Raw genomic sequence first — 12349 nt, 5'->3', positions numbered from 1 at the left:
AGCAGGTACAGAGGCTTTCAGGCTTTGGAATGGAAAGGCATCACACACACGTACCTAGTTTGGCTTCTCTTTTTCCTAGCAGGTACAGAGGCTTTCAGGCTTTGGAAAAAAAAAAATGTGTCACAAGACAAAGTAATACAGGCTAGGTACATTGAAAAAAAAAATCAAAATTCTTGTTCTTGGAAAAAAGAAATGGAAATTAAAAATTCAGGGAAAAAAATGTCACAAGAAAGAAATTAAAAAAGAAAAACAAGAAAAGTAAACAAAATTTTGAGGTTAAGATGCAGCAACCTCGCAAGTAAAATCAAAATTTTTTGATCGAGAAAACCTCGTTGGCAAGTGTTTAACGGCACCGGAACCTCTTTGGAAGCGCACGCTTGCGCATGCAACTAAATGAATGACCACGATATCAGCTGTTCCATTTGATTTACACTATTGTTTACATTTTTTGTTTCCTAGTTGCAGCAACTAGCTTGCTGTTGCAACCTATGTCTGACCATAAGCTCATAGTCGAAAAAGCACTTTCGCACATGTAAGTTACTTTTTCGGAGTTTCGACTTCAGATTTGGATTTTTCACAACTTTCGCTCATTGAGGGTGTGTTTATGTACTGGGCCGAGATAGGCCAGTCTCTTCTTTTCTTGGCGTGTGGAAAATGATGTGGTAGGTAACTTAAAACACATGGCCTTCATGAGCGTGTAAAGTTTGCGGGAAATTCGAAATTTCGATTTTTTTTCCGCAACTTGTACAATCTGAATTCATTTTTTACTTTTTATCTCTATTTTGCACGTTTATATTATAGATACTTTTCATTTATATTAGATATATTACAAAGTACAAACAAGCGAATTACAAAAAGCTAGCAAACAAAAATAAATATAAAATAAATTTTAAAAATTGCCGCCTGGACAGAGGGTTAGAAAAAATGCCCAAAACTCCCACGCTATCCTTGCTTGTTACCACTCCAATGCAAAACTGTAGAAACCATTGTTAAGCTCAATGGTAGAAACGATATCCTATCTCACCTCGTCCGAGCTCATCTCAACCCGGTACATAGAGCCTAACAGAAATATGAGGCCGTGGTTATGAACAGGGCCATCGTAGGACATCGTCGGACTTTTTGCGTCTATTGTGGGTCATTTTCCTAACTTCGGCTTCGTTTCCGAGAAATGTCCAAAAAACCACCTTTTAAAAAAATGCAGACCTTGTGTCAGTTTTGAGGTCATTACTTTTTCATTTTAATCGATAAACTGTTTTTGTTAAAACCACGAGCCAGAGCACAAAATTTTGATCCAAATCGACCTGATCTCCAATTTCCAAAGTTCAGGTTTGATGTGTTTTTTCAAGCTCAAAAAAGATTTACCTTGTTATGTCTGTGGGTCATTTTTCTAACTTTGGCTTCGTTTCCGAGAAAAGTTCAAAAAACCACTTTTTACTTTCTATTACTACAGTAAAATGTTAAACCCATAAAATACACGAGAGCCTGTTTAGACTGCTGGGGTAAAGGGACTTTTTAGTCTCATTCGAGCAGGATAAACAAGGTATATTCTATTCTATAGCGAGCTATACTAGTAATGAAAGTATCCACATTCATCTGGACAGACTATAATTATAATTGACATTTGTAGTTTTTGATTTCAGACTTGGAGCAAAGGCTTTGATAATGGCATTGAAAGTACTTGTTGGACAGAAAATCATGAATGAAGCCATTAGACAAAAAAAGAAAACTGGCAAAGAGTTAAGCTCAATGGTAGAAACGATATCCTATCTCACCTCGTCCGAGCTCATCTCAACCCGGTACATAGAGCCTAACAGAAATATGAGGGAGATTACCGTACACATGGGATTTGGCAACACTGTGATTTTTCCATTTGTTTACAATTTTACAAATCGTTTTGATAACTTATCAAAATCTCAAAGGAGTCAAAACTCAAAAGAAGTGAGGTACCAGGTACAGAGCTCGAGAAAACTAAAAGAAAAAAAATATTGTTGAAATAAATTAGCTTCATTAAATAAAGGTAAGTTCCTTTTCAAAAATTCGAATTTCCCGCCAACTTTACACGCAAAAAGTCCGACGATGTCCTACGATGGCCCTGTTCATAACCACGGCCTGAGGGAGATTACCGTACACATGGGATTTGGCAACACTGTGATTTTTCCATTTGTTTACAATTTTACAAATCGTTTTGATAACTTATCAAAATCTCAAAGGAGTCAAAACTCAAAAGAAGTGAGGTACCAGGTACAGAGCTCGAGAAAACTAAAAGAAAAAAAATATTGTTGAAATAAATTAGCTTCATTAAATAAAGGTAAGTTCCTTTCAAACTGATAATGCAGTTTTTTTTACTTTCTTTTAAATTCTGATGGTTGCCTGAAATTACAAAGTATGATATCATTAAGTTCCTTTCAAACTGATAATGCAGTTTTTTTTACTTTCTTTTAAATTCTGATGGTTGCCTGAAATTACAAAGTATGATATCATTGTTTAAAAATAAAATCTATGTCAAGTATGAAGATGGTGAACACCCCCAGTCCCAGTCTACTCAAGTAATCAATAATAGCACAACTTCAGCTTTATATCATATTGAAGCCTTGTTTCAGACTATTGTAAAGGGTGTCCCAATAAGAACACAAGATTTGAAACATTCATTATTTTGTTGTGACTTGTATCTAGTGCAATCTTTGACATGTTGATAGTAAAAAAAATCATATTTAGTCATCATGGGGTCCTAAACTGTTCACAAATGTATTGGCATCATAAAAGCAACAAATTGTTACTTTTGTGTGAGCATTTTCCTGGTCATAATTGTGTCATTTCCCATTTTAGTGACAAGAACTTTCTCCCATGATCATTTGATTTGACCCCCCTGGACTACTTTCTGTCACATCCGTGGAAAAGAAAAGCTCCATATTATATTTAACCTAACCCTATAACACTAATCATTGCTCTAATTGTGAAAACTCCTTCTTGCATTTAACCTAACCCTATAATAACACTGGTCACTGCTTGTTTTTGCCAGTTCCTTTGGTAGCAATATTCTAGGGACGTGACTTCTGCACAAGTACTGATATCTAAAATCACAGGTTTACATCAACAAACCCACAAGCACTGAAAGGTGAAAATCAATGTTTACTTGCCTTATCCTATTGGAAATTAAACTGCTTCAAACATTTATATTTGTTGGGCATTAAAACATATGGTTAAAGCGTCAACTCCCTGGTATCTTATCTAAAAAAAAAAAAAAAAAAAAAAAAAAAAAACCCAAAAAAAAAAAAAAAAAAAAAAAAAAAAAAAAAAAAAAAAAAAAATCAAAAAACTGAACATGTGGTATAATGCTCGTATAATGAGATTGATTGACACGATTCGACTCGAGGAACCTCAAGCTGCTCTCAACATAAAGAACTCCAGGATATTTGAACTTCAAGCTATCATAAACTTTGGGACCTTCAAGCTAGACATCTTGCTCCTGTGCTATTCCGGAAAGCTATCCTACTTAATCATACCTACTCTCCTACAGTACGCTTTCCCCTGGATTGAAGACAAGGCTTAGCCAACATAAGGATCATACCGCGCATAATTACCTCTACCTATATATTGTGCTAACCTTATAATACAATAAAATTATATTCCCGATGAGCAACATGAATTCATAAAAAAATAAAAAAAAAAAAAAAACAAAAATTAGTTTTTGGGATCCATCAGGAGTCTCATAGGAGCCTTTATTATGAAATTGGGGGAAAACTGGTATTATTATTATTATTATTATTATTATTATTATTATTATTATTATTATTATTATTATTATTATTATTATTATTATTATTATTATTATTATTATTATTATTATTATTATTATTATTATTATTATTATTATTATTATTATTATTATTATTATTATTATTATTATTATTATTATTATTATTATTATTATTATTATTATTATTATTATTATTATTATTATTATTATTATTATTATTATTATTATTATTATTATTATTATTATTATTATTATTATTATTATTATTACTATCACCTATTATTTCTCTCTTCTCTTCAATTATTGTTATTGAATAGGCCATCATTCTGGCCCTGGTTGTCTGATCAAGCTCAATATTGCACCAATTTTCAAGACATTTAATATGATGTATCACAAGTAGGGGGTTTTCATTTAAGAATTTTAAGTTGCAGCCTCAAGGGGGACCAGGGCCACAACTTCTTATGAAGAATATTGATCCTGCTAAAATTATGACATAATTGTCTAGGATTTTTTTGACATTCTAAGCAGTTATCAAGAAACCCACCCCTGTCATCAAGACTTTAGAAACACCCTGTATAATAATATACTCATATTCTCATATACATACATATTTGGACATAGGTCATTATGAGAGCAAAGGAAACTCCAAAGTATAGGTAACAGTAAAGGTAGAAACACATTGACCTCATGTTACTTGAGCTCATGTGACATCATCATGTTATATCTGAAAAATATGGTTCAAAACTCACCTCTAATACTACAGTACTTAAGTGATTTCTTTCATGATAGCTACCACTGACCTTAATCTCATACCATAAGCTCACGTGATGTGAGGTCAGTGTAGCTATCATGAACAAAATTACCTACTATATTATGGGAAAACTTTGAACCACTGACACGACATGACTCCCGGTGATTTTACATATGACATGAAGGCAGTGTGTTTCTAGTTTCTACCTTAACAGTGAGCAGTGAGCACCTGACCACAGGAACATTCCAGTGCCTGGTTCTAATGTATGACTGATATTAACACTGGCTAATGCTGTCTCTACAGTTCTCTTTTTATTGAATCAAATTTTCCATTCTTGAATGTGCCTTACCTACTTACTTAAGTACCGTAAAATGGGGTTACTTTGGATCCCCCTTTTTTTCCTTTTTACCATTTTTTAAACAATGCTTTGAATATTTGGGATATTTCAGGTGATAATGCAGGGTATCCACTAATGTATGACCCACACAAATTGCTCCGAATCTGTTGGAATTTTCGAAAAATAAAAAACCCGTATTTCTTTGACTTTTGCAAAGATTTTTTGGCAATGTTGAATTTCGCGAACTTGGTAGGTACCAACTTTGGAATTTCAAAAGAGAACCTCTATTTTTATTGCATATTATTATTTAAAGTAAAATTTCATGTACAATCGACTATTCATTAATTTTTTTGTGATTCGCGATTTCGCGAAATATCGCGAACATTCAACTAACTGAAATGTATCTGTGTGAGTGTGACATATCATTTCACAATGGTTTTCCTTCATAAATCATGTGGTGACATCAGATTTTAAATTGAGACCATTTTTCGCGAATTTGCGAAATTTGCAAAGTTCGCGAATTGACAAAGTGATTCAAATGTCACCACATGATTTATGAAGAATTCGGACTATTCGGAGCAATTTGAGGCGGTCATACATTGGTGGAGACCCTGTATGTTTATTAACATGTCAGTTCACTTCTTCAACAAATTTTTGCATTTTTTACAAGTTTACAGTCATTTGAAAAGTGGCGCAAAATATGTCCTACAGAGCAGGATACTTTGTACCACATCTAAGTTGTGCAAATGTGCACAGAATACGAGTACTCTTGTATAGGAATAAACTTACCAATAAAAAAACCCCTTTGGTGGTTAGAAAATGGTTTGTCAGGAATAACGTGTATTTTGTAAAAATATCAATAATTTTTTAGGTCCTTTTTAGTTCTTTTTAAGCAGAAAGGAAGAAAAAAAATGTATGTAGGTAGCTTTAGGCTTTAGATAAGTACAAATGCTTTAGGCTTTAGATAAGTACAAATGATGGCTCAGGAATCTCAGGATAGGTAGATCTCATCATTTCCAACAACCTCTCTAGAGGTGCTGCAGGTGAATTTCAGAGAAACTGAGGAGGGTGAAATATACCAGTGAGGGTACTTCTAGGTTCCATCAAGGCCCTAGGATAGCAGATCTATCAAACCCCTCATTAGACCCCTTCACCTTAGGGGCCCTGAGCTAGCTCTCTGGCCTGGATGGCACCTCTTGGTATCCTCTTAATGGGATAGTATATGAACTCACAGCTTTTCTCTGGAATAAACCTGAGTATGCGGACTCTCTAGAGGTGCTGCAGGTGAATTTCAGAGAAACTGAGGAGGGTGAAATATACCAGTGAGTGTACTTCTAGGTTCCATCAAGGCCCGGGGATAGATAGCAGCTCGGGCAGGGGAAAAAAATACTGGTCACAATAGATCTACAGAGGTCGCAGTGTTCATTGCATACTCTCTCGGGAGAGGGAGAGGAGCAACCAGTCCCATAATAGAATAGAAGTGGGAAGGAACAGAATTGTACAGTGTTTTTTTTTTTTTTTTATCACCTCAGGGCTGATTGAGAAACTGACGAAAAATACCAACCCCTTCTGAACTCGGCAAAAGGCGGAGAAAAAGAAGAAGATTAATACCGATTAGTTTTTAGCCCGTCCTTCCTTTATTATTACGATAGTATTAAAAAAAGGTATAGTGGACGGGCTATTGTATTCGCTTCGGTGTCCTCAGTCTGTCACTCTGTCTGTCCCCATAGAAGGACTTATACAAACCTGGACCCTGGTCGACCTATATATCAAATTTATTTTTTATTTAGTACTTGTATTTTACGGAAAATATCCTTTTACATATTTATCACAGAACAATCTATATAAATAAAATTGTAGATTTGTCTGTACATTGCTTAGAATTAAGAAATTTTTATTTATTCTTACTCCTTATGCATCCACGATTCCAAAAATCACATTAGAAAAATTTCTGTCTGTCTGTCTGTATGTATGTATGTATGTATGTCTGTCTGTTACCCTAAATAGACCTTTGGTTGTGCTCTTTTCACGAGAAAACGGCTCGACCAATTTTGATGAAATTCTTTGTGGTTGTTAAGAAAAGTACTCTAGGTGACATAGGCTACTTGAAATTTTCACATTCCATCCTGATTCAAAATGGCGGCGGTTCAGAAACGTGAAGAAAATGGCCTAATAGACCCGTTTTTGTCCTCTTTTCACGAGAAAACGGCTCAACCGATTTTGATGAAATTTTTTTTGGTTGTTAGGAAGAGTACTCGGGGTGAGGAAAGTGGCCAGGGGGGATTTTTTTTTTTTTTTTTTTTACAATAATGACCCCAAGCCGCTCGCAGGTTCGAAATTAATAATTCTTGACCTTGGCTTTTTGAATCCCCAATTTGCTCCAGAAATAAAATGGAAATTTTCTGGAAAAAGACATGGAATAGTCATGGAATTTCACTCCGGGAAAAGCGTATAAACCCTGTAACAAGATGTAGGGACGATTAAATTAGGGCGCCGAAGTTTTTTTTAAAAAAAGTTGGACTACAACCTTTCAGATATGCAGTCTGATCGAACTTTAAATTTTCAGAGCTGCAGGCGAAATTTTTCAAAAAGGGTAGATATGTGCCTCATGCATGTGACGAGTTAACTTTTGACTTATCTAATTATTAGATATTTTTCTATACATTTCTTATCCTAATTACCTATAGCGGAACGCTAAAATGAGCAAAATTAATCAGAGCGCCGCAGGCGAAATTTTTGGGAAGTTTGGTCTACAATCTTGAGAAATTCAGTCTCACCAAAACTAAAAATTTCAGCGCCGCAGGCGATTTTTTAAACTTTTTGTGTAGCCCCTTCAAGGTTGCTTACTTTTTGAAAATTTCTAGCTCAGAAGCTACAAATAAATACATGTTCCAAGTTCATAATAATAATATACACTAGTGGTTGACCCGTCCTTTGTACGGGATCAGCGGGGCGTGGTGGATGGGTGTATGTGTGTGTGTGGTGGATGGGTGTGTGTGTGTGTGTGTGTGGTGGGTGTATGATGGGTGTGGTGTGTGTGTGTGGTGGGTGTATGATGGGTGTGGTGTGTGTGGTGGGTGTATGATTGGTGTGGTGTGTGTGTGGTGGGATGTGTGTGGTGGGTGTGGTGTGTGTGTGGTGGGATGTGTGTGATGGGTGTATTGTGTGTATGGGGGTGTGTTTGTGTGTGTGGTGGTCCCGTACAAAGGACGGGTCAACTACTAGTTAGAAAAATTTCTGTCTGTCGGGGGTGTGTTTGTGTGTGTGGTGGTCCCGTACAAAGGACGGGTCAACTACTAGTTAGAAAAATTTCTGTCTGTCTGTGTGTGTGTGTGTGTATGTCTGTCTGTTACGCTAAATAGACTTTTGGTTGTCCTCTTTTCACGAGAAAACGGCTCAACCGATTTTGATGAAATTTTTTGTGGTTGTTAAGAAAAGTACTCCGGGTGACATAGGCTACTTGAAATTTTCACATTCCATCCAGATTCAAAATGGCGGCGGTTCAAAAACGTGAAGAAAATAGCCTAATAGACCCGTTTTTGTCCTCTTTTCACGAGAAACCGGCTCAACCGATTTTGATGAATTTTTTTTTGGTTGTTAGGAAGAGTACTCGGGGTGACATAAGCTACTTAAAATTATCACATTTCATCCTGATTCAAAATGGCGGCGGTTCAAAGTTATGCCTATTATGCTGCTCTGTGAGACATGTTAGGGAGCGTGTGTGTGTATGTGTGTAGTGGTGTGTGTGATGGGTGTGTGTGTGTGGTGTGGTGGGTGTGTGTGGTGGGTGGGTGTGTGGTGGGTGGGTCTGTGGTGTGTGTGTGGTGTGTGTGTGGTGGGTGGTGTGTGTGTGATGGATGTGGTGTGTGGTGGGATGTGTGTGATAGGTGTGGTGGTATGTGTGTGGTGTGTGTGTGTGTGGTGGGATGTGTGTGTGTGGTAGGATGTGTGTGATGGGTGTGGTGTGTGTGATTTGGTGTGTGGTGGATGTGGTGTGTGGTGGTGGGTGTGTGATGGGTGTGGTGTGATGGGATGTGTGTGATGGGTGTGGTGTGTGTGGGGGGAGTGTATTTGTGTGTGTGTGTGGTGGTCCCGTACAAAGAACGGGTCAACCACTAGTATCACATAAAATAAGTAGGTAATAAGTATTACAAAAATTAAAGCATAATAGATATTAAAGACAAAAGTGAATACAACAAAATGGATAACAAATTAGTCAAAAAAGACAAAGAAATGCGTAACAATGAAAAAAAAAAAAATAAAAAAAATATCACAGATTACAGTTTTAATTAATCGCTTTTCAGCCTCATCATACGATTGATGGGCGCAAAATATGTACAGTTTGTTTTACATAAATCAACATGGTAGGTGTAAAGCCCTCTCAATCTTCTATGGCAATCCAAACCCACTAAATTTAAAAGTTTTTAACAGTCAATATTTCCTTCTACAAGTTTATTGTAAAAGTTAAGATCAGCAGATATTCTACGGTCAGATAGGGAGGGTAGGGCTGAAATATCACAGGGGTAACGATAAGACTTGTAGGTACCGAAAAAATTTCTTCTGTACTCTTTCCAAAATATCAACATGGACAGCATAGTGCGAATTCCACACAACGTCACCGTATTCCAGTAAGGAGCGGACCAAAGTTGTAAAAAGAAGTATAAAAGCCTCTGAAGATAATCCTTTGGAGTTCCTGAAAATATAGCCAAGACATTTAAAACAGCGCATTGAAAGATGAGAGATATGAGATGCAAATGTAAGTTTTGCATCTAGGAGAATACCCAGATCTTTCACCTGCAAAACATAACTCAAAGGAACAGATTGAATGTTGTAAGTGAAATCAAAGTTATCGTTGTTACGTGAAAACGCCATGACCACACACTTGTGTAAAGATAACTCCAATCCATTGAGAGTCAACCAATCCGAGAATCTGCAAATATCCTCTTGAAGAAGAATGCAATCCCGAAAATGATTGACTGCTCTATAAATTTTCTCGTCATCTGCAAACATAAGAAGTGATGAATTAATGATGTGGCGGGGCAGGTCATTGAAGAAAAGGCTAAAAAGAACAGGACCCGTGTGCCTACCCTGGCCGACGCCAGAGGTTACTGAAATAGGTTTTGAGATAGTAGAACCAATTTTAACACACTGAGTTCTTCCACTCAGATAGCAGGCGAGCCACTTGAGAATGTGTTCACCAATACCATAAGATCTTAATTTACTCACGAGGAGACTGCTATCCACGCGATCAAAGGCTTTAGCTACGTCAGTATAAACAGAATGCACAGTAGACCCAGCCTGGAACGACTGCAGAATATCCTGTTGATAGGAAAGAAGGTTAGTGACCGTGGAGCGCTTGGCAATTAATTTTAATTAATTTTTTTTTAATACACGGGCGGACCCTTTACTAACTTATGTACATCATATGCCCTAACTACTCGTATTATCTTAATAAAATTACTAAATAGAAAACTATATAATATTCAAGGGGTGTGGAGTCCCGACAGAAAATGACTCTTAATTCCGGCAATGGTAATAGTACGGACATCAATTTCAGAAGACATCAAATTGGCTGTCCTCTGAAAACGAATCAGGGGTGAGTTCTGGACATAGTTGGAACGAGCAAATGAAGGATAGAAAGGGATGCTATTGCGAGTAGGATATAAAGGGTTATTAGGAATAATTGAATCATTCAATACAGGTGCATTAAAGTTACCATTAAGCATTTTATGAAGAGATATCTAGTCAAACATGGTTCTTCGATCAGAAAGAGGTAGAAGTTTGAGTTTGAGAGATGATTCCAATGCAGGATAGGACAGATTCCTCATCTTTTTTTAGCCATCATTTTTGGTGCTGCCATTTTGAATCGGGATGGAATATGACAAATTTAAATAGCCTATGTCACCCTCAGTACTCTTCTCAACAACCACAAAAAATATCATCAAAATCGGTCAAGCCGTTTTTTCGTGAAAAGAGGACAACAAAAGGTCCATCAGAGTAACAGCGCCGTAACGAAGTGCGAGTTGTAACTGTATAAATATCTTTGTTCGTTATTTATCTCTGTCAGACTTAAGTTTAGTGCATCTATTAGTGATGTTTGCTTGGAATATTGAGGAAGTTGAAGACGACAGCCGTTCGTCTTCTACATAGGTAATAAATAAAATTATTCATATTGACATTATGATTATGAAAATTGTTCCTATTGGTGTCATTGTCCCATGACTTGTTATTGCAGGTGTCAGCATGCTGTAAAATGCATGAAATATCTGCAGAAGGTATGACCATTGTGGAAGATATTCATAAGGCTAGAGAGCCTCTGCCCAGTCTGGAAGCGGTTTACCTTATAACACCGTGTGAGAAAAGTGTCAAAGCTCTTATGAACGATTTCAACTCGAGCACTCGCACAATGTACAAGGCAGCTCATGTGTACTTCACTGAGGTAATCAATAGTTGTGTTTCATTCGGAGTATTCGTGCGTTTTTACTTTCCTTAAACCTATAGGAGGGAAAGTAATGTAATATTCGATGTTCATTTTTTCGAATTTTCGATGGTCATTTTTTAGTGCCAGACACGTTTTGAGATCCCTAGACCCTAAATCCAAAGTTTGAGCCATTGGTCCGTGCGTGTGTCTGTCTGTAAATAAAATATCTCGAGATCGATATAGTCTAATACTAATAGATAGAGGAGGTTCACCTTGCAATAATTTGGGTAAACGGTTTTTCCCCCCATAGGATCGTTAGGGATGGTGGGGGAAATGTAATACTATTTTTTTTTTTTTTTTCAAAGTTAAACAATTTTCTTAGCCAGGTATCCAGGTAGGTATACTGAGGTGAGTGTGGGACCAAATTTTCGACCTCGAAATCCCAGGGGATAACTTTTGGGGGACAAAAAACCTCGAATAAAGTGCATACTTTTGGCACTTTTTTTAGTTTTCCGCGTATAACTCCTAAACCACGCTCTTAATGTATAAAGTAAAAACATACGTTTAAAGTTGAGAAATTTTCCTACAAAATTAAGTGGTCACAAAGGATTTTACGTAAAGCGAAGCTTTTCTACTTAACCAGCGAACTTGATGATTTTTTCAAGATACCCTAAAAAGTACACAATAACGAAGGTAGGCGAATAGATATCGGACAAACAAAAATTAGGGTAAACGATTTTATTCTCTGAGATTGTCAGGTACCATAAGGTGATTGTAAAAACAAATTTGAGACCTTGAAATCCGAGCGGAGAACTTTTGGTGACCAAAAAACCACCGAAATACGGCCGAACTAAGTGGGAAGGATCGTCTCGCTGGAGGACGTAAAACTGAGACCAAACCAGCTCTGTCAAGCCACAGACAGTAACAGTGGCTCTTGAGGGTACCTGAATGGGACTACGGTCAAGTCCGTCTCAGGAAGTAGGGTACAACGACATAATTATGTACCTGAATATCCCTCAGACCCCTACGATTCGGGGGCCCTGAGCTAGCTCTCTGGCCTAGATGACACCTCTTGGTATCCTC

At 36.9% G+C, this 12349-nt stretch overlaps 1 protein-coding gene and 1 long non-coding RNA gene across 2 annotated transcripts; both read left to right on the top strand.

Annotated features, from left to right (window-relative positions):
* Positions 1–39: 39 nt before the first annotated feature.
* Positions 40–1734, top strand: LOC113466880. Its single transcript, XR_003391151.1, has 2 exons — positions 40–532; positions 1628–1734. It is a non-coding gene; the product is annotated as an uncharacterized LOC113466880 (long non-coding RNA).
* Positions 1735–3343: 1609 nt separating this feature from the next.
* On the top strand, positions 3344–11438 carry LOC108252221. The gene is made up of 2 exons (XM_017443517.2): positions 3344–3544; positions 11081–11438. Exons 1-2 carry the CDS (start codon positions 3344–3346, stop codon positions 11336–11338), a joined length of 459 nt encoding a protein of 152 aa, XP_017299006.2. The 3' UTR covers positions 11339–11438.
* The last annotated feature ends 911 nt before the right edge of the window (positions 11439–12349 follow it).

This window comes from Diaphorina citri, unplaced genomic scaffold (genome assembly GCF_000475195.1).
Source record: "Diaphorina citri unplaced genomic scaffold, Diaci psyllid genome assembly version 1.1 scaffold18, whole genome shotgun sequence".
In the NCBI taxonomy this organism is placed as follows: domain Eukaryota; kingdom Metazoa; phylum Arthropoda; class Insecta; order Hemiptera; family Psyllidae; genus Diaphorina; species Diaphorina citri.
This window is presented reverse-complemented; position numbering and strand designations above follow the sequence as displayed.